A 19,735-nucleotide genomic window follows, 5' to 3' on the forward strand; every position below is an offset into this window, starting at 1 on the left:
CGACACGAGCAGAGCATGTCACGTCATCGCTCTTCGGCCTTCATCTCCTCTACTAACCCGACCACGAAGTTCTAACTATCGCATTACCTATTAGGAAGGCAAGCACTGCCTCTTGCTATGACTCCTTGAACTATTCACGTGCTATACACTAGTCTGTGTTGATACAGTGCCTGTTGAGTCACTGATCTTGGATCCTTCCACTTGGTATTATGCTCATAACAAGTCGTGATATTGAATTACTAATGGCAGAATTGCATAACAACCTCAAAGAATGCACTTTCGAAATCGTTCTACGCCCCTGAACTATCAATGCAATGTGCATAGGCATCATAGGCATTCGACCCTAACAAGTGTGACTTCACCAGATCCAAACATCTTCGAACCTCTTCAAAACTTCCTATGATCGGTCATCCAACGGCACCTCTTCGTACCGGGGCAACCTCTCTTCCTGCGGCTGTGGCCTAACGGTTCCCTCTTCCATCTCATGTGCTGTTCTGTCAGCTGCACGGTGCTTCTTCGCATCCCTCTTCGACCTCCATTGTTCCTTCTTGCCTCTGATCTTTGCCTTTACACCAGAGCAACACAGAGTTGTTGAGAATAGGGCACTTGCCATCCAAAGCAGTGCATTAATCAAGTCGACCCAGACGATACGTTTCATGTTTCCAACATTGACACCTGCATATTGAGGTTCAATATCTGATCTATAGTAGATCGTATAGAAGTTGCCAAAGAGCGCAATCCACAGTATCGAAAGCACCCATTCGATCATCCAGGTCAGATGATAGGAGTGTACTATCAGAGTATCAAGAATGAGGACAACAAGCGTCAGTCCAAATACAACCTCAGCGTAGATGAAGGACGAATTCCCATCGGAACCAAGCCTTTGCGCCTTTAGTATTGCTCTTAAACTATTTGATGTATAGGTAACTCACTTTTGTCCACTGAGCTCGACGCCATACGATATCCCCGCTGCCAGCGCAAAACAAAGCTGAAGCACTCGAGCTCCAAGCCGGAAAAGGGTAACTACAGGGTTGTCGAGGCGGGCGTTGATGGCTGCGCGAAAGGTTTTGGGTGTCAAGAATCGAGGCTTCTTCGGTGCTGTTGCTTCTCGGTATGCTTCCAGAGGTGTCGCATACTTCTTGCCCGAGGTTTCAGAAGCTATGGAGCCTGAATGCATTCGTTCTTCCTGAGCTGTTGTTGCAGCTTGTTGGTTTGAGGGCGCCATTGAGGAGTTTCGCGGGTTATTCGGGAAATGGAGGGCCGGGAGCATCTACGGTTGTTATAAACCAGCTGCAGGTACTGCCTATCGATACCATAATGTAAATTTAGCATAAGGGGCGACGCTATGTATGAAAATCTGTGATCTAGCTTGAGACGATTGCGTAGATGGTAGAACTTTGGTGTTGAGTTTAGGACCGTGCACGCTCGAATACGCGAAGAGAGAGAATACGAATCTTTCCCTTCTAAATGACCTTCAAGTAACCAAGGATGTGGCCCACCAAACATTCACTATATGTCTGCAGTGATCCGGTCCTATACCAATCAGGGCAAGCTGTACCTTCAATCTTATGTGGCAGATCTTGACTTGTTTTCCGATGCGAACGTTTGGCGTAATAATTTGACTTTGCAGCCTGGAAGAACATAAGAATGTAAAAGCAAATCAGAAAATAAATCACCAGGCATTGATTTCTCATACAATCTTGGGGGTATTCTTTCTTATTCTTCTTTAGATCAGTAAATTTCGTAGGCGAAATATAGTGACCACTAAATGTATCATTGAATATTACTCCTTTTGTCTGTGTTAAGTTGTACTTGGTCGTTCATTACTAGTACTGAAGTGCCTTGAGGTACCTTCGAGACGAAGGTTTCTGAGTAGATAACGCTTCCGAAATACGACCCTCAAGCAACTTTGCATCAGACCAAACAGTATTCATGAGCCACGAAACGCGTATACACACATAGAATCAGGAAATGCTTGCGAAGTTATTGCTTCCCCTGATGTTTTCACTCTCAAGAGTTGAGGACGTTCTGGCGTGAAGTGCCGTTACAGCCCGCCGTACGAAACGAGCATGCCCCTCTTCAAATACGACAGCTTCGCCGTACTCTCTTTTCTGCACCATGCCAAGCCCTCCCATTCGCCCAAGGTATCCTCGACGTTCCACATATAGGCATCAGAACAGCGATGGTGGACGCATCGCCTCTGTCTACAAGTACTCCGGGTGTCAGTCCTCACGGTCGCTCGACCAGCCGTGACTCAGCCCATCCTTCTCCTGCGCAGAGCGAGACTAGCCCCGACCATGGAGGCACGCCGCAAACTGCTGAGAGCATCAGGAAATTGATCACGAGGAAGTCTCACAGAAAGTCCCGATTGGGCTGTCTAAATTGTAAAAGGCGAAGGATAAAGGTATGCGATTCGTCCAAATATTCCATTTCTTTCCCCATTATGCTTCTATTTTCCCACATTTTCCCCCACCCAGCACAGCGGACAGGCCCATTGGCCTTCTATGCAGGTCATTCTAGAAAAAGCTCCGATTACTGGCATTGTACATGATCCTGTGGCCATGAATTCATGCAGTACATCAAGTCCATGATTGGGTAGTTTCAAGAATTTACTTAGATTCTGTGATGCTGATTGGAGCGTACAGTGCGACGAAAAGAAGCCTCAATGCTCCAACTGCATTACCCGAGACATCAACTGCGACTACCTGCAAGGCTTGGGCAAAGAAACCCCGGCACAGTCGAAATCGACTGAGAATCTCGATGTTCCCAATCTGGAGTTAATGTACTTTTGGACGACTGCAACATGCCATTCACTATCCAATTGGGAATCCGGCGCCACCTTTTTCCAGGTCAACATGACTGAGTTGATGTTGCAGAGTAATCACTCATTACACCTGATCTTCTGTGTAACGGCTCTCCACCTGGCATATTGCCGTCCGGCAAGGAAATATGAGTACATCGAGCTCGCGGACCGTCATTACGGTCTGGGTCTCCCACCGCTCACTGAGGCCCTCGCGAATCTCAATGCGGACAACTGTGACTCCGTGTACTTTTCAGTGCAAGCAGTCTGCTTTGTAGCATTCGCAAGAGGACCACAGCCAGGTCAATATCTCGCGTTTGGAGAGAATGGCCGATCAGAGTGGCTCATCATGTTCCGCGGCATACGATCCACCATCGAGAGTATATCACAGGAGAATTTCCAAAAGACGCATGCTATAAACATATCAAGTACGAGGAAGCCATTGCAACCTCACCATGTCAATAAACCGCCCGAATGGGAACGAAGATTGCAAGATCTTCGAGAACATGTCGAGTTCTTATCCCAGAATTCGCAGCACCTCGACTCCATTCTTCGAGCTGTCGATGTCCTGATCAATTGCTACGACAATCGGTATAACGGGAAAGACGGGGAGTACCATGTCGTGTTTGCGTGGTTGTACAGGATGGACGAGGCGTACCTTAAGCTCCTTCAACAGCATGATTCGGCGGCGTTGATGATCTATGCGTACTTCGCCGTACTCATGAGCGATCTGGAGAAGTTCTGGTACATGAAGGGCTGGACCCATCATGTCATGTCGGGCATATACAATGCCATGGTGGAAGGGCAGAAGACGTGGGTAAGATGGCCAATGGCGCAGGTGGGCTGGATCCCCCCTTAGTATACACGCCTGGCGTTCGTACCTGAACCTCACCGCTTTACAAATTCTTCTGGTGCTGTGTGATTGAGATGCATTAATTCAATGTTTAATAGTCTGAAAAGAAATGCAAAGTGAAAAAACTTGTGATGAAATACGACACGGCGGTTAACGGCGATTCTATCCCAACTTGATATCGACTTCTGTTCCTGAAGGCTTGGATCATGGTGTTGGCTTGGAACGGTCGTCACAATAGGGTCGACTAATCACATCGCTCTGCTCTGTTCGTCTGTTCCACCGAGTGGATATCAGAAATCCTAAGTACCAACGGCCCAGAACACATTCACTAGTGTCGAACCGCGCCGCATGCAAGCCAACATCTCGCACGATGACGAAGGCGTCGTACTCCCAGTCCTTCTGCATCTCGCGTGGTGAACGTCCACAGTGCCGACATCACCAACTCCCAACTGATTCGCCACAAGGATCGAGCACGGTGTACGAGTTCCAACGACACGGCAATGTAGCGTTAAGCGTCCACGACGATTGGCCGGATTCACCCCATCGTCGAACGCTAGGTGCAAGGCTGCTCAGGTACACTCACTCATCACACGCATTGCGCAATTAAGGCTGTTCGGTCCTGGTTCAGAGTTTCTTTGTTAGTGTGATCGTCCATGTGCTGGCGGGTGCAGCCGAGCTGGGGGGGCGTGTGGTGGTCGCTACATGGGCCGCCCGCCTAAGGGGAAAAAGCTTGTTCACCAAGCCATAAGGCCCTCTCACTGGCCAGAGGCCCTCTTTGTTGACCCCCCATGCCCCATGCATTGATAGTTCAATTTCGATGAACGGTCAAACTCGGGATTATGGCATGGATGAACTGGATCGTTTTTAGGAAGATTTGCATTGATATGGCTTATGGGCTGTTTGCAAAGCAAAACAGAGCTGAACTCCTGTCTTGCGATGCGAAGGAGGGACATGCCGAGTGCTCCGATGTGGTCACTCTGCAGATGTCGTTCTAGGTGCGAAAGGCAGACAAGGAGGCAGACAGGTGGTTACACAGGTTCATGCTGGTTGAAGCATCGAACGCCACGGGCCAGTTTCGTATAATACTATCTCGAAAAGTCCGTAGGCTTGCATTGGATTCGCGTTATATGACCTACCTGTTCGATCAGCGCTTACCGGATAGTGAGTTGAAGTCCAAGCAAGGAATTGGCGTGTGTATGGGGATTGTTTTCGTGCGATGACAGCCATATCAATGTCCGACCGTCACACATTCAGCGACGATGATAGGGAGCGTAGCGCCCGACCTATCACGAGGTGGATCAGAGGGAAGATGGCTAGGTGTGACCGAGTGACGAGGCCGCTGAAGAGGTGTGAAGGGGTTGCGGAATGTGATGTGCGACGTCTGAAACCTGCACCGTCAGCCAATCGCTTGCTCCCGACTCTCTGCGCCAAACCGCCGCCAAGGGTGAACTCAGGGGTTTACAGCTCTTCATTGGCTGCGAGACGCTCCCAGGACCTCGCAGTCAACCAGAGATTACAGGGTCACAATTCATCATTTGCAATTCACTTACCCGTGTTGGCGGAGTTTACTTGGTCCAACGCTTGTCATTTTGCGGGAAATGCAAAGTCTCATTTTCTATTGAACGTGCGCTGTGGAAAGCAGCTCATGCTATCCTTTTCTCTCCCCCTCTATTCAAGCGCCTGCGATATGTGATATCAACTGCGTTTTCATCCATTCCAACTGGATCCTGGCCCTCACGGTCCGGTCTAACGCCTTGTGTTCCAGTCCCATTGGTTCCTTGGTTTCAGCCCGACCTCTGGGTACCTTGAACTTTCATGCTAACATGCATCTTCCAATCAGCCGGTTAACAACGTCGTTGTTGATGTGCTTCCATGGCTTTTCAAGCAATGATACTGGATGAGCAATGCCGCTTGGTGTGCGCCCCTGTCAAGGTTCCTTGTGTTTCGTTGCATTACACAGTCTCGGTTCCAAATTTCATGATGGACATAAAGTCCTCATCGATTCCCACTCTTTCGTGCATCATCCCAATCCTCGGGCAATCAACATACAAACATCCACATTCTTTTCCAGTTTCGCTCACCAGTCCTCTCTTCTCCAAACAATTCTTGATAGATCTATCTAGCAAGATTCGAACCAACTCTTGGAACAACAATCAATCCACACAATGCTCGGCAGGGTTCTTCTCCTCGTCTTTGCGCTTGTACTATCCATCGTCGCATCGCCGGTGCCGGTGTCCGAAGCGAGGGATTCGTCTATCACAACTTTAGTTAAGGATGCACTCAAGGTTAGTCTGATCAATAAGTGTCCCAGGTTCCGATATTGACAACGTCCTTAGATCGTTCGAGACCCCTTGTCTCATCCAGTCGAACCAGTCTTGTCGCTGAGAGATGCCGAAGCACAAGATGATACCGTTGAGAAGCGCGACGATGAAGATGTTGCTACCAAAGACAAACGGACGCGGCCTGTCCGCTTTGGGGGAAGTGGCAGCAAGAACAAGAGGACAAGACCTGTCCGCTTCGGGGGAAGTGGCAGTAAGAGCAAGAGGACAAGGCCTGTTCGCTTTGGAGGAAGTGGCAATAAGAGCAAGAGGACAAGGCCTGTCCGCTTTGGTGGAAGTGGCAATTAGAACAGGAAGACAAGACCTGTTCGAATTTCCGGCAACGGCAATTGAAGCAAGTATATCAAGTCCTCCAGTGGGCTCCTCAGACGATCCAAGTTTTCTGAATGCGAATCCACGGAGAAACTCAAAATAATAATGCGGCGGGTAGCGAGCCAGAGTTCTCGCCTTCAGGTCGTCCGAGTAGGCGATTCAGGTTTTCTCTTCATCTTCTTGTGTTTTTCTATACTTTGCCCAGGCGGAGATTCTTTTTCATTTCTCTTGTGTCTATTTCCTATACTCTGTCCAAACGGATTTTTCTTCTTAATCTCCTGTCGGCGGCTTCCTTGGTATACTAGTTTCTTATATTAGGTCCTGATCAACTATCTCTTCAAAGAATTTGTTTGGGTTCGGTTCGTTGTTGATTCTGATCTCTAACTTCACATAATCTTAGCATTCATGTGCCAAAGGTTTGAAAGATGATTACTTGCATTGTTGATATCTGATATAAATACTATTGGCACAAATACTAGTTGCCGAAAAGGTAAAACGCTCATATCCACCCAGGTGGAGGCTGATTTCGTCGGACCTTGTCCGCCAAAGGCGAAAACCAATTTCCGGAAACTCTCCAACCCTTGCCCGGTTGAAGCTGTACTTTCATCTGCTTCGCCGTAGTTCGAGGAGTTCCACCACCCGATGCTGATGCTGCCATTTTCTTTTGTATTTCATCCGGAAGCCCGTACAATAAAGTTGCCACTGCTGATGTTTTCCATACACCGACATGCTCTTTCTCTCTGGAAGTTCGCACGACAGTTGCAGTCAAGAAGACTCCACTGAATAGGAGTAGTCCTAAGGGTAGGGCGAGCCATTGGAACCGCACTTGAATGTAATTTTCTCTCTGATATGCTTGACCAACGACATCTTCTCTACTCTCTGAAGAACGCATTGCGTTTGTCATAGCTGTTGCCAAATTCTCCATGTGACGGGGCGTGTCTATGGCCCATGGATTGATGTCCAACTCCCGTTGCTGAATTTTAAGTCCAGGATCGCTTATTTTATACCTTAACAAGGGGTTATCGGTTATATTCGATTTAGTGTAGACTGATGGAAAAAACGTGTCGAAGACGAGAAGGGTAGTAAGTTGCGTATCGTTGGAGGCCCCAAACGGAGTGTTTTGTTGATCATCTGATGGTGCATTGATAACGACGTTCTCCAGATAGTCCACCATATAGCCACTTCCAAATTCATCTTCGACCAAATATGTATTCCAGGGAAATGGCCCTTTGGTCTTGTTGTGGTATATATGAGTGATCTCCTCGTGATAGGCGGCCTCAAAATACGATGATTGGATTTCCTTGACGCACCATGTGAGAACGCACTCGTAGGCATTTGGTGTTGCATTTCTCTTGACACTTTGCTCTCCGCCTGGTGAAGTTACAATTAAGGCATCGATTATTGGATTTCGATAGTCCTTGAAATGAATCGATCCATCGCCAAATAATGGATCCCGAAGAGGGGCACTGAGCAGGGGTAGGTTTCGCATCAATAAGACTTCTTCGTCGATGGATTGATCAGGAATACTGTAGCCTGACACAAGTATGGGCTCTGAACCTGGTGGTTTTACAAAATATCCGCAGACGGTGCCGTTGGGGTATGTGTCTTCTGTGGTGACTCCAGTCTGGTTTGCGAACCAATCAATTCGAGTGTTCATGCATTCGAATGTGAGAAGATCGGATACATTCTCACAAGCACTGCACATACCCAAAGTCTCGTATGGCTCCCACGTACAGTTGCTTGTGGGACACGAGACAGGTATATCGGGTCGTACACTATTTCCGAAAGGAATAGGTACACTGCCGTTACCGTAGAAGTATGGATATGTGGTTCGCACAAACAGGTCATCCAATCCAGATGAGAGAGCGCCATCTACCCAGATTTCTTGAAACTTTGGCTCAAAGAGTCTGGTCTTTGTAAGAATGCCGTTTCCTGCCTTTATGTACCGGTCTGGGAAATCAACAACCTGTTGGAAGAATGGATCGAGTGCAAGGGCGAGCAATACAATGCAAGCGCCAAGAGCGGCAAGTTTTCTATGGCGTTCATTAGTAAAATGTGAGGTCAGAGATAGAAGGTGCACGATGCGTGCTCTGGAAAGCCATACCTGCCCTTGGTACGGAGGAGAAGTTGAAAGGAACCCCAGGGTCCGCGAGAGGCATTGTCAAAGATTTCGAAATCCCACATCTTCTTCGATTCGCCCTGGAAAAACCAACTCCATTTCAATTGCCCAAGCGCCTCAGACACTGGTAGGAGAAGTGCTGCAGATGCGATGCGAGACAAGATAGCGACATAGGTATTCAACGTTATGCCATAATTACCCAAAGGCCATTCATCAGAGTTCCTATTCTGAAGTCGGAACAATACAATGACGATTCCAGCCATACAGAGAGCACTGATAGCCCAGCTTATGGTTTCCAGGAGCCACCTTTTGAATACGTTTCTGGACAAACTGTAACGCCAAAGTGTGTCCTCAATACGTTGTACAAAGTTGTTGGTGTCGTCGAACTTCTCATGGGAAGGATATACTCCGGAAGGAACGGTTCCATACGAACCATTCGAGATGCCGAGACCAGAGCCAGCAGGACTGGCGTAAGGAGGACAATTCTTCTCCCCTTTGTGTGTGGAAGGAAAGTCACCGAAGCGAAACTTTGACATGGATGGAGCGCCTTGTGGGGGAGAATTCTCTTGTGTGATGCTGGATAGTTCCTCGTCCTTCCACGGCACCGGCGGTTTCTCAGTCTGATCCACGGGGGACAAAAACCTAGTTGAGGTTTTCTTGGACTGTTGCTGTACGTACTGACGGTCAAATTGATGTGTCGAGGCCCGATTGGGGGTTTTGGATGAATAGTTCGCGGAACGACTAGGCGGTGTAACCTTAATGAAATGAGGTATGTTGAGGGGCGATACCGGAGACACACTGCTGTGTGATGTATCGAACGTAGTTGTAGATGTCCTCTGAGATTCTGGCGAATTGTGATCCGGACGAGTATCAAGGAATATAGGAATCTCCGGGTATCCGGGCCATGGTGACAGAACTCCGGGGCTGATCATTTTGGCGAAAGAGAAAGGACAGCTTGATCTCGATATTTACAGAAGAAGTCCTGTGTGGTAAAACTTCTCAGACGTAAGTGTTGAAGATCAAATCGTCTTTGAGTCTGTCAGCTTCAAGTTGTACGATGGGAAACTGATCTCTATACATCTGTACATATGCTATAATTATCATGCAGCAATTGCGGCACGACAAAACGGCCAAAGTTGCTAATCTCAGATAGGCATGGCAGCAGAGCCGCCTCCAGATCTTGATCGACGTACTGTTTCGAACAAAAGGCTGGAAGCGCGACGGCGTGATTGGGAGCCGGGTGAGACACCAGCCATGTTTGGCACCAGAAATGTGTGGCCCGGCAATTCTGGGAGAGATGGATGACGAACATGTAGGAACTGGCGAATCCCATTAGCTTTCGGCTCACGCCAGAGGATTCCTCCAGCGCTTTCGAGAAACGTGCCAAGAGAGAAGGCTGATGCTTGCTTGTTCAGGCGCTGCGCAATTAGGGAGAGGAGTCGCTTCGGATGGCCTTCGGCCGGGGTCAGCAGTTGCTCACCAGGCCTGTGGGATCGATTTGTAGGCGCTGGCCTGGTAAGCAACCTCTAATGTTAAGCTACTAAACGCTCATGTTGGATTGCGAATGCATGTCAGCATGCAATTAATCCTTCGCCCCCAGATATAGATTTGGAGAAGAAGGCAACGCATTGAAGAGGCACAGCTCGCCGGCGGTTACGAAAGCCCTCTGTTGACTTGGAAACACTTCAAGCCATCACGGGGCCCGGGTAGGCAGCCATGAGGCGTAGAACATGCGTTGTCAAGGCGAAGTTGGACCTTATACAGTGATAAGAACTTTAAGGGTACAAGCGTCTGCGGCGAAGGCATAGTCACGGGTAGAGGTACTTAGGCGCTCGAAAAATGAGGAGATGAGGGGATAAGGCCTTGAGGTTGGCAGATGCATACTTAAGCGCCCTCGCTTAAGCGATTGGCTGGCTATTTTGGGAGCACATGCTGATTGGCTGATGGCGATACTCCAAAAACGAAACATCACTCTTCCCCCTTCTTGCTCATCTCAGGTTTAAATGTGGCACAGTAAATTTATCTGCATTTCATTCTCTTTGTCGTTGCCGAAACGCTTCATGTATGTATGCTCCTGCTACGCCTCGCATTCCGAATCCCCCAAGCGCTTTTCTCAAGACTTGGAAGTGAACTTAACATATCATTTGACAACTCTAAGTGTGAATTCCTGTTTATGAATGCGGCACCGTTCTTTCCTAATCCAAAGCCTGATATTTTATTCATCTGTCAAGCCGAACTTCCCGAAGCGAGTTACCGCGCTGCTGATTGTGCTCCACTTCGGTTGTTAAAGGGGGTTTACTCATCCCATAATCAGATGTTCACAAAGAAGGGAAACGCAGCCGATGGCATATCTTCTAGTGCTTGTTCCAACAATTGCAAATCTTCTGGTTCAGCCTTACTTTTCACATACTCTATACGATCGTTGACCCAATGGCGCAGATGAATTGGTAAGAGCGATATTTGGCTGAGTGTGCAGAGTTGATAAAGTAGTTGGCATTGACTGGCGGGTTTGGGGTTCAACAACACACTGGAGGAACTTTGTCTCTTATTCTCATCGGTGCTCCTAGGGGAGGTTGGAATAGGCGGTGCGGATCGAGCCAACTCAGTTAAGATTTGAGGCCCGGAGATAGAGACAGCTGATCCGGCAGCTGCCCGCTCGCTTGATGTGGTTCCGGCAAGTTCTGTCCCAAGTTTATTCTCGGGTGTACAGGATGAGCCGCGGAGATCATCAATGTATCCAGCAAGTTGTGGCACCGTAGCACATATGTCTCGTGCTAAAGAACGCACAATGTTCTCAGATGCCTCGAGTTGTGTTGCCATGAATGTATGTTGATATCTCTCGGGCGAGGACAATAGTACGCGAGACTGGGCTACAACCACCATGTGTATACGCATTCGAGATGTACGAATATTGTTCCAGAGATGGGCAGTGAAGTTCGTGGGGTAAACATGATAAATACGGTCGAAGACTAGTTGGTTCTCAATCTCCATAGAGATGGTCTTGTACTGGCCTTCTCGTGGCATGCTCTGTGTGAATGACCTCAACTTTTGATCGAGCGCTAAAGCCTTCGCAATTTCCGAGCTGGGGACATCTCTTTGCTCTGTTTCCTGGTCATGTCGAAATCTCATCATCATCATAACGACTTCCAAAAAGTCCGAGTGCATCGAGTTTCGATCCATATGTCGTTTGATGGTGGGTATATCCGCTGGAAGGGGTATGTTTTGAATCCAACAATTCATGATTAGACTTTGGTAGAGGGAACCGAAGACTTTTCGCCCTAGTGGAGTTTGCTGGCCTTCTTTGAGACGCAGCAAGGCCATGGATAAAGCTCCGTTGAGATGCTTTGTTACATTTTGTAGCCCAATTCCATGCGGCCGGACCATAACTTCAAACATTGCAAGGAATAATATTGTGAGGAGAAGCGAGTCATTCTGAGCAGCGTTCGCTTCAGACAGGGCTTTGTTGACGGACTTGATGACCGTGATGTACCTCCTGGTCGCGGGTTCGACAAGTTCAGATCGTCCAGTTGCTCTTGCATAGCCTACTAGACCCACTGCCTGTATACCATTGCAAAGATCGGATTTCTTATAACCAGATTGTGCGTAGTATTCAGGAAGATAGATGAACTGGGAGTTGATAGAATCGGAGCCAACATAATTAGCCATGAAGAAATTGAGGCCTAAGTCGTCGGTTTGTTCGAGGACATTTGCCGGGAAGATTGTGGGCGCTGTAGTTGGAGATATGACCAAGTCGCTACTACTACTCCCTGCACCATGAACCTTATGGTCTGGCGGTGTTGCTGTCCCTGATTGACTTCGTTTGGCTACCTCTTCGCTTTCATCGAAAAACATTAGATCTACTTGATTCCGATACCCCGGACAGTTGCGTTTTGCTTTACGGCATTGACCGCAAGTTGGTATTGCTTGATCACACTAATGACGAGATTCGTGAGCTATAAAATTTCGGGCCACGCAACATCATGAGGTTGTGATACGTACCCTGTTTCTCCGCTTCCTACATTCACCACAGGCAGCGGAGGGTTTGCCTCGATATACCATACTGGTTTTAAGAACGCTTGTGATCTATTGAATATCTTGTTGGACAATTTAGTTATAGAATGTGGCTTCACGATTTCCAGGCCATTGATATGATCAAACTGTTCCCCCGGATTATCGGGGTTTGTAGAGCCGTTGAATGAGCCCTAGAGATGCACACTGCATCCAGGTTGAGGATTTGGGTATATGTTGTTGCGTCCCAGACGGCACTGGTGTTTATATCAGGACTGGTAACCCTCAAAGACTGGCTTTGATGAGAGGATGCAAATATCTGGCTTCAGAGCTATGCTGCGTGCATAGTGGCTGTGAAAAAGGGGCCTAAGCGGACAGGGTTAGAGATATTCATCCTGCCCCAAGTGGTTAGTGATCGACCTCCCCGTTCATAGAGGCGCACGCACCATCAAGGAAATGGTTCACCATGCTCATAAACCCGATAACGATGTTGAATGCAGGGCGCAGTCGTTATTCTGCTGTCGCGACCCGTTGGAGTGGATGAAGAGGCGCCTTCGAAATGCGACGAACATGTGGCGGAGCCGCAGGCTTAAGTTCAGAATCCCGAGAATGGGTAAGCTTGACCGGCCATGGCGGCATTACCCTTCCCGACATGATCTATGGCCAATGAAATCAAGTGTGCCTATGCCTGCGTCTCGGATATCGGGGTCGTACTGGGCATTTGCCTGTCATCTGTAAGGACGTGGCCTATGTGGGGCTGCGCATGTTGAAACCGAATAATTGTACATACTCATATACTCTATACTGTGCATCTTGGCGTATTTACATACCGTGATTTACATAAGAGTAGTTTCACCCATATATGCATCTAAGCTTAAATGAATAGCAAGACAACAAACAGTTACCCTAGGTTTTTACACCAGAAGGAAAGTTGCTTTTCAGCAAAAAGCTCGTCTTTGTGCCCAATGGGTCCGATATTGATAGTGAAAGTATCTCATAAGGTTGTATGGTCATGTATATGATGATATTATTGAATTTACAAGAAAAATTGTTCAGCTTATACCCATTCCGACGGCCGCGCACGATCTGCCAGACCAGGTGAGGAATGATCCCCAGAAAACCTCCAGCCCTGTTTTGGAAGCAAGCTTGCTTTGAACCTCTTCGCTTTCGTTCGTGGAGTACCGATTGAATTTGAGTTTTGCTTCAACTTTTCATGTACGTCTGCTGGAAGGCCCCCGTACATCAACGTTGCCATTGCTGAGGTTTTCCACACTCCGATTTCATCTTTGTCTTTTGATGTCTTCAAGACCGTACCGATTAGAAATATGGCGCTTAATACGAGGATCAGAAGAGGTAATGTGAGCCATGCCCAAGTCACCGAGACATAAGACTCAAGGTCGAATGCGGGTCCAATCGTTATATTGGTATTGGTCGCTGATCGAATGCTGTCTGTCATTGCCGTGGCCATTCTTGATAAGTGCTGTGTAATGTTATGAGGAGCCATCCATTGATAGTCATATGCATCCCGAGAGTACCGTTCCAAGCCCCAGAAGCCCTCCCTTATCCGACTCAATGCCGAAGAGCTTTGTACGGTAAGGGTACTTCCGGAGAAGGCGCCGAATGTGGATACAACCTGGTCAAAAGTAACATTTGACATTCCAAATTGAACCAATGATCCGTGAGAGCCGTTGATAGAATGCGGGGCGCTGATGATTACATTTTCTCGGTAGGAAACATCGAACCACACTCCAGATGTTGAGTTGGAGGTTGTGCTTTCCCAAGGCCAGGCTCCAGCAGTGGCATTGACATACGTCTTGGTTACCTTTTCTTTGTATGTACCCTCATCATAGGAAGACTCAATTGTCTTCACGCATAAGTGAAGAATACACTCATGCATTACAGGAATTTCATTCCTGTAAACACTCTCAACATCATTCCTTGCGCTGACAGTCAAGAAGTCGACCACAGGATTTCGTAAATCTTTGTAGAGAATTGAGCCGCCGTATAAAGATTGTTTAGCAGGGTACTTAGTAAGAGACAGAGTGCGCACCAGCAATGCCTCTCCTTTGGTAGACGAATTCAGTTCTATTGCATAACCCGACATGAAGACTGGAGCACTGCTTGTAGCATTGAGAAAATACCCACACACTGTTCCATTTGAAGTCGGACCGTGATCGTCACTCACGTGTCCCATTGACCAGTCATCGGGTATCGTCTTACAAGCATAAGTCAGCATCTGCGTAAGTTCCTCGCAGGCGCTGCAGAATCCGAGTGTTTCGTATGGCGGCCAGGTGCATTTACTAGTTGGACATGTGAGCGGGATATCAGGTCGTGTGCCATTGCCGAATGGCACAGGCTGCGTGCCGTTTCCGAAAGCAAATAATGTTACAACTGGTTGCAAACGAGAGTCGTACATAGCCGCGTCGAAGTCGTCTATATATGCCTTTAGAGGACCAGGCTCATACCAGATGACTCGAGGTATAGATCCTGTTTTCACAATTTTCCAATGCTGTGGAAAATCTATAACTTGCTGGAAAAATGGATCTAGGGCCAATGCGAGTAAGGTGACGGCGGCACCTAGAGATGCTAGGGTTCTGGTTGAGTCAACTCGTGTACTGTCTGGTTTCAAAACAGGTATCTGATCTTACTTTCCCTTCGTTCGAACTAAGAGCAATGCAGACCCTAATGGCCCACGGGATGCGTTGTCGAAGATTTCGAAATCCCAAACCTCCTTAGACTTTTCCTTAAACCAATTCCACTTTAGCTGACCTAGGGCCTCCGAAACCGGTAAAATAAGCGCGGCTGACGCAACCCTTGAGAGCATGTTGAAGGTTTGAGCAAGAGGCCATTTGGGTACCGGTTTATTTTCGAGCAGTATCAGAATGACAATGATCGCACACATGCAAGCAGCGCTGATCGACCAACTGAGAATTTCTAGAGTCCATCTGCGAACGATACTACCCGTCGATGTGTATCGCCATATTCTCTCCTCGATCCATTGGGCTGCATTTCGTCTTGCTTTTGCCGCTTCTGTTGATTTCTCTTCGGTTCGAACTTCTGGAAAATCGCCGATCCCCAGCCCCAGCCCCAGCCCGAAATCATTTCTCTGATGAGGCTCTTCGAAAACATGGGGTTGGGTGAGGTAAGAATGCGCTGCCCGCTTTCTATATAGATGGCGGAGATTGACAAGCCTAACACGCTTCTGGCCACTCTGGGTAGATGCACGGTTTCCCTTGAAGAAAGGAGGTGTTGTGTTTTTTGTAAATGTCGATATAGTATCTTCAGCGCTCTCATAAGTTGGTGCCGGAGGTAGGGGCTTGTCAAAGATAGGAGCCATAGTGGCTAACATACGCCAATTATATGTGCTGTTGTTCGATTGTGATGTAGCGAGTCACGCGGTGATGGCTCGGCTGCGATCGTACAAGACGCGGTTGGAGTACATGTCGTCGTTAACGGCGTCAGTGTTGGAGCTGGAAATGGACGAGTACATATGCAAATCAAGCTTGCTAGAGCGTCCGAAAGGTCTCGTAGAACTGCGAGTATTCTCGGCGATCGTTCACAAATGGTTCTCCATTGATCCACCAACCTACAGGCAGTAAGCGCCGGCAGTGTTGGGCCACAGCATTAGGCGCTGGGGGCGCTGGGGGCGCTGGGGGGCAAAGCCTACAATAGTGCTCTGCCCTGCCCCCACAAATGTCCTAGTGTGCCTTGAGATCACTTGTTAGGAACTTAGGACGACTATGAGAAAAACGGTACAGGAAAATAAGGCAACGATTGTTTGGCAGACACCCTTTTGCAGCCTTTCTTATTTCTTGCCTGTAATATATTCGGTCTTCCTAATTGCCAGAAGATTACTGCTGCCTATGACGGGGCTGCTTATCATTGGCGACTACAAATAGTAGAGGCAGCCGCACTTGTGAAACTCTACCCCGACTCCATGCCTCATCTACCTCCATTGATTGCTCTGTAGGGTGGTCCATTGATTGCACTACCTATCAATTACCCTGTGAGTAACTACCCCTATCATTACTTATTGTCACAGCAGTGAGCATTCTCAATCACAAATAGTCTTCATTGCCTTCTGGTCAATGCACACTCAGAGTACTAATTCCCTCGTACATTATCTAGTAATACCATGTATGTGTACCAATATATGTTAAGTGATCCGGTAATTTTCAGGGATACGTTGGTACATTTCAAATATTGACGGGATTCTCGCGTATCAAGAAATCATAGAATATCTCTTTTGAACACCTACCTACCTAGGTACGTACTCACGGTACTGTACCCCTAGCTGCGAAAATCAAAATCAAAACTGGTGGTTTGTTCTATCACTCTCAGCATCGCGACAACAGCACTACGAGGCAACAAGCTGTCGATAAGAAAACCATTGCTATTTACAGATGCGATATGTTGATCCATTATTCAAACATTAATTGGTCTAATGTCGGCCTCAAAAGACTGTGACGTACAATTATCAAGACCTGTGACTGCATCTTGGGGGACGAAGGATATTATTAAGCATAGAATAGCATCCATCTGTGTTTGTCTGAAATTCATAGATTCTTTGCGCTGAGCATCTCCATTAATTCAATACGTTCTCTCTTGAAACATGCCTGCCAACAACATTACGAATTTATATCCATCCTGGCGTATGTTGCTCCTTAGTTGCTGGGACTTTTGGAGAAAATATTGCGCCAGAAATGCGCCAGCCCTGGCCTGGTAGTAATCGTGCTTTGAGCTTCCTCGCTCTTGCCAGTGTCTCAGTCGTGGACTGAGGGTCCTTCATTTTCTTCTGCATATCCTCGGAGATGCCGCCGTGTAGGAGCGCTGCCATGGCCGAAGTTTTCCAGACCCCTATGCCCTGACCATCCTTTGCCGTTTTGTACACCGTTCCAGCCAGGAAAAAGGCGCTGAGGATTAAAATGCAGAGAGGTAAGGTCAGCCATGGCCAAGTGACTGAGACAAATCTTTCTTCATTCCATGCAACGCCCACAATACTTTCCGGGGAGCCTCTAGAACGAATTAGATAGGAAAGAGCCTCGGACAATCGTTTGACGTGGTTTGTGATGTTATTAGGTGCAATCCATGGGTTGAAGTATACAATTTGTGTGGTTTCTGGACCACTGAAAGCCATATCGCTACGCATGATTGGCTCAGGTAATTCGTCTATGTCGATGTAATATGATGGTGCTAGATCGTCGAATACGCCATTAATGTTGTATGCAGTGTTGTTTGAGAGCCCGAACTCTGGCCCGTCATCGTGCGGCTTGAGAGTGATGTTTTGAGTGTACTCTTGGTTAGCAGCCCATCCGATGTCGTCCCAATAGTAGCCCTCGGTTTTCCATGGCCACGGCCCACTAGTCGTGTTGATGAACTCATTGACTATCTCTTCCTTGTAGGTAGCGCGATGATAAGTTGATTGAATTGATTGAACACACCAAGTCAGCATGCATTCATATGCGATGGCCGTTGAATTTTGATGAACAGCTTCTTTTCCACCCGAAGTGCTAGCCACGATAAAGTCTATAATCGGGTTTCGGACGTGAGAGTAGTGTATGGATCCACCGTATAAAGCCTCTTTCCTCGGAAAGGCAGCCAATGGAAGGGTTCTCATCAGAAGAGTTTCTTTGTGAAGAGTCCCATTATACGAAGGACCTGGTTCAACCATATAACCGGTCATGAGAACAGGATTTTCGCTTGTAGCATTAAGGAAATATCCACATTGAATCGACTTTTGATATACTGGATCCCACTTTGCCGAAGCGGCGCTCGTTGTTGTCCAATCTAGGTTCGCTTTTAAGCATGCAAACTCAAGAAGCTCAGTGACATCTGTGCATGCACTGCAGACTGCCATAGTCTCATATACAGGCCAGGTACAGTTGCTGGTAGGACAGAAGACTGGTATTTCTGGTCGGGTGCCGTTACCAAAAGCTGTGTACTTCGTTCCTTTATCAAAGAAGAATGATTTTAGCAAGTTGGTGACATCAGAATCCTTTGTCGACATCTCTGTTCCATTGAAATACGTCCTCCTGTAAGGAAGATCTAAGTGCAGTATTCGGGGAATTGTACTGTTGTCGATTGCGACCCAATGCTGCGGGAAGTCAATGACTTGTTGGAAGAAGGGATCAAGCGCTAAAGCCAAAAGAGTAACAGCAGCTCCAAGAGACGCAAGAGTTCTGAGCACATACAAGTTAGCAGTGTGTTCAAGTTCCAGTATAAAGCTTGCTACAAACCTTCCTTTGGTACGAACGAGAAGGAGGGCGGAGCCCCATGGCCCTCGTGATGCGTTGTCAAAAATTTCGAAATCCCACATCTTGCGAGACTCGCCTTGAAACCAATCCCATTTCAACTGGCCAAGCGCTTCTGAAACAGGAAGGATAAGTGCTGCCGATGCCACTTTGGATAGGATATTGAAAATCTGCCCGATCGGCCAATCTGGCATCTCGGTATCCTGGAAGGCGATGAGGATACCGATAATGGCACCCATACATAGCGCACTAACGCACCAACTGATGATCTCTAACGTCCATCTACGAGTCACGCCTCCAGAGGTGGTGTATTGGAAGATCATCTTTTCGATCCACTGAGCAGCGTTTATGCGGGATTTGACAGATGCATCTTTTGCTTGACCAGACGATTGATCATGATGCATTGGGAGCCCGTCGATGATACCGAGACCGAGCTGCTGGTCGATCTTGTCGGTAGTAAACGGACCGCTTATCCGTGATTTGGTCACCCGTCTCCGGTAAAGACGACGTAGATTTGCAAGTCTGCTGCGCCTTGGAGGATGCTCAGATCTTATTGATCCCACGAATGGTGGGTTTTCAACATCCGAGGAGTGTGGAAAAGAATTGAATCCATGGTATGGCGGTGGTGGGAGTGGATTATCTAAGGTTCTTTCATCGGTGCGTGTATGTAGGTTTGATATTCCATACGGAGCGCGAAATTCGGGAGGAAGGATTGGAGACTCCATTAAAAGTGAACAGATGGAAAAGGAATATGTGAAGGTATTAGATGTAATGTTGCGTTTGTCGCTGGCCAGCTAGGGACGTAATTTACACATAGAGATCGATAATTGATTGAAATTAATCCTCAAAAATGTATGCTCAATTGTTTTTCAAGCGATCTGAAAAGTCGATCGAGTATATATGAAGCGAACATCGGCATGGTGGATGACCAGTAGTTGTTGGCATGATATTCAAGCGCCCGGTAATGCCAATGATGCTGCCATAACTGCACGCTAGACTCGTATCTGCTATACGAAGGCTCTTATGCAGTTGGCAGAGGACCCAAGCGCTGCG

The 19,735-nt window shown here is 47.6% G+C and overlaps 7 protein-coding genes across 7 annotated transcripts; 2 read left to right on the forward strand and 5 right to left on the reverse strand.

The window, feature by feature from the left end:
- Positions 1-56: 56 nt before the first annotated feature.
- Positions 57-1,225, reverse strand: BU24DRAFT_495583 (uncharacterized protein; the record flags this gene model as incomplete). The annotated part of the gene is made up of 2 exons (XM_033534141.1): positions 57-881; positions 933-1,225. 2 exons carry the CDS (start codon positions 1,223-1,225, stop codon positions 398-400), a joined length of 777 nt encoding a protein of 258 aa, XP_033379732.1. The 3' UTR covers positions 57-397.
- A 901-nt stretch (positions 1,226-2,126) lies between these two features.
- BU24DRAFT_426470 (uncharacterized protein) lies at positions 2,127-3,763 on the forward strand. Its single transcript, XM_033528979.1, has 2 exons — positions 2,127-2,404; positions 2,646-3,763. Exons 1-2 carry the CDS (start codon positions 2,183-2,185, stop codon positions 3,657-3,659), a joined length of 1,236 nt encoding a protein of 411 aa, XP_033379733.1. The 5' UTR covers positions 2,127-2,182; the 3' UTR covers positions 3,660-3,763.
- A 1,819-nt stretch (positions 3,764-5,582) lies between these two features.
- Positions 5,583-6,727, forward strand: BU24DRAFT_280266 (uncharacterized protein). The gene is made up of 2 exons (XM_033522701.1): positions 5,583-5,938; positions 5,990-6,727. Exons 1-2 carry the CDS (start codon positions 5,819-5,821, stop codon positions 6,278-6,280), a joined length of 411 nt encoding a protein of 136 aa, XP_033379734.1. The 5' UTR covers positions 5,583-5,818; the 3' UTR covers positions 6,281-6,727.
- Position 6,728: 1 nt separating this feature from the next.
- BU24DRAFT_280276 (uncharacterized protein) lies at positions 6,729-9,767 on the reverse strand. Its single transcript, XM_033522702.1, has 2 exons — positions 8,409-9,767; positions 6,729-8,337 (listed from the first exon to the last, which is right to left on the reverse strand). The coding sequence occupies exons 1-2, from the start codon at positions 9,353-9,355 to the stop codon at positions 6,804-6,806; spliced, it is 2,481 nt and encodes an 826-aa protein (XP_033379735.1). The 5' UTR covers positions 9,356-9,767; the 3' UTR covers positions 6,729-6,803.
- Positions 9,768-10,441: 674 nt separating this feature from the next.
- On the reverse strand, positions 10,442-12,979 carry BU24DRAFT_495587 (uncharacterized protein). Its single transcript, XM_033534142.1, has 3 exons — positions 12,878-12,979; positions 12,423-12,826; positions 10,442-12,356 (listed from the first exon to the last, which is right to left on the reverse strand). Exons 2-3 carry the CDS (start codon positions 12,480-12,482, stop codon positions 10,734-10,736), a joined length of 1,683 nt encoding a protein of 560 aa, XP_033379736.1. The 5' UTR covers positions 12,483-12,826; positions 12,878-12,979; the 3' UTR covers positions 10,442-10,733.
- A 372-nt stretch (positions 12,980-13,351) lies between these two features.
- On the reverse strand, positions 13,352-15,979 carry BU24DRAFT_426476 (uncharacterized protein). Its single transcript, XM_033528980.1, has 2 exons — positions 15,080-15,979; positions 13,352-15,025 (listed from the first exon to the last, which is right to left on the reverse strand). Exons 1-2 carry the CDS (start codon positions 15,766-15,768, stop codon positions 13,489-13,491), a joined length of 2,226 nt encoding a protein of 741 aa, XP_033379737.1. The 5' UTR covers positions 15,769-15,979; the 3' UTR covers positions 13,352-13,488.
- A 987-nt stretch (positions 15,980-16,966) lies between these two features.
- Positions 16,967-19,603, reverse strand: BU24DRAFT_426477 (uncharacterized protein). The gene is made up of 2 exons (XM_033528981.1): positions 18,668-19,603; positions 16,967-18,610 (listed from the first exon to the last, which is right to left on the reverse strand). The coding sequence occupies exons 1-2, from the start codon at positions 19,405-19,407 to the stop codon at positions 17,068-17,070; spliced, it is 2,283 nt and encodes a 760-aa protein (XP_033379738.1). The 5' UTR covers positions 19,408-19,603; the 3' UTR covers positions 16,967-17,067.
- Between the last annotated feature and the right edge of the window lie 132 nt (positions 19,604-19,735).

This window comes from Aaosphaeria arxii, assembly GCF_010015735.1.
Source record: "Aaosphaeria arxii CBS 175.79 unplaced genomic scaffold BU24scaffold_9, whole genome shotgun sequence".
Classification (NCBI taxonomy): Eukaryota; Fungi; Ascomycota; class Dothideomycetes; order Pleosporales; genus Aaosphaeria; species Aaosphaeria arxii.

Excerpts from the sequence above, each read along its gene's own strand:
- BU24DRAFT_280276 (XM_033522702.1), bottom strand. The coding sequence starts at position 9,355 with ATGATCAGCCCCGGAGTTCTGTCACCATGGCCCGGATACCCGGAGATT. Across the intron at positions 8,338-8,408 it reads CTCCTCCGTACCAAGGGCAG|AAAACTTGCCGCTCTTGGCG; the intron begins GTATGGCTTTCC and ends TGAACGCCATAG.
- BU24DRAFT_426470 (XM_033528979.1), top strand. The coding sequence starts at position 2,183 with ATGGTGGACGCATCGCCTCTGTCTACAAGTACTCCGGGTGTCAGTCCT. Across the intron at positions 2,405-2,645 it reads GTAAAAGGCGAAGGATAAAG|TGCGACGAAAAGAAGCCTCA; the intron begins GTATGCGATTCG and ends TGGAGCGTACAG.
- BU24DRAFT_426476 (XM_033528980.1), bottom strand. The coding sequence starts at position 15,768 with ATGGCTCCTATCTTTGACAAGCCCCTACCTCCGGCACCAACTTATGAG. Across the intron at positions 15,026-15,079 it reads TTAGTTCGAACGAAGGGAAA|AACCCTAGCATCTCTAGGTG; the intron begins GTAAGATCAGAT and ends TGACTCAACCAG.
- BU24DRAFT_280266 (XM_033522701.1), top strand. The coding sequence starts at position 5,819 with ATGCTCGGCAGGGTTCTTCTCCTCGTCTTTGCGCTTGTACTATCCATC. Across the intron at positions 5,939-5,989 it reads TAGTTAAGGATGCACTCAAG|ATCGTTCGAGACCCCTTGTC; the intron begins GTTAGTCTGATC and ends CAACGTCCTTAG.
- BU24DRAFT_495587 (XM_033534142.1), bottom strand. The coding sequence starts at position 12,482 with ATGGTATATCGAGGCAAACCCTCCGCTGCCTGTGGTGAATGTAGGAAG. Across the intron at positions 12,357-12,422 it reads GTAGGAAGCGGAGAAACAGG|TGTGATCAAGCAATACCAAC; the intron begins GTACGTATCACA and ends TCTCGTCATTAG.
- BU24DRAFT_426477 (XM_033528981.1), bottom strand. The coding sequence starts at position 19,407 with ATGGAGTCTCCAATCCTTCCTCCCGAATTTCGCGCTCCGTATGGAATA. Across the intron at positions 18,611-18,667 it reads CTCGTTCGTACCAAAGGAAG|AACTCTTGCGTCTCTTGGAG; the intron begins GTTTGTAGCAAG and ends GTATGTGCTCAG.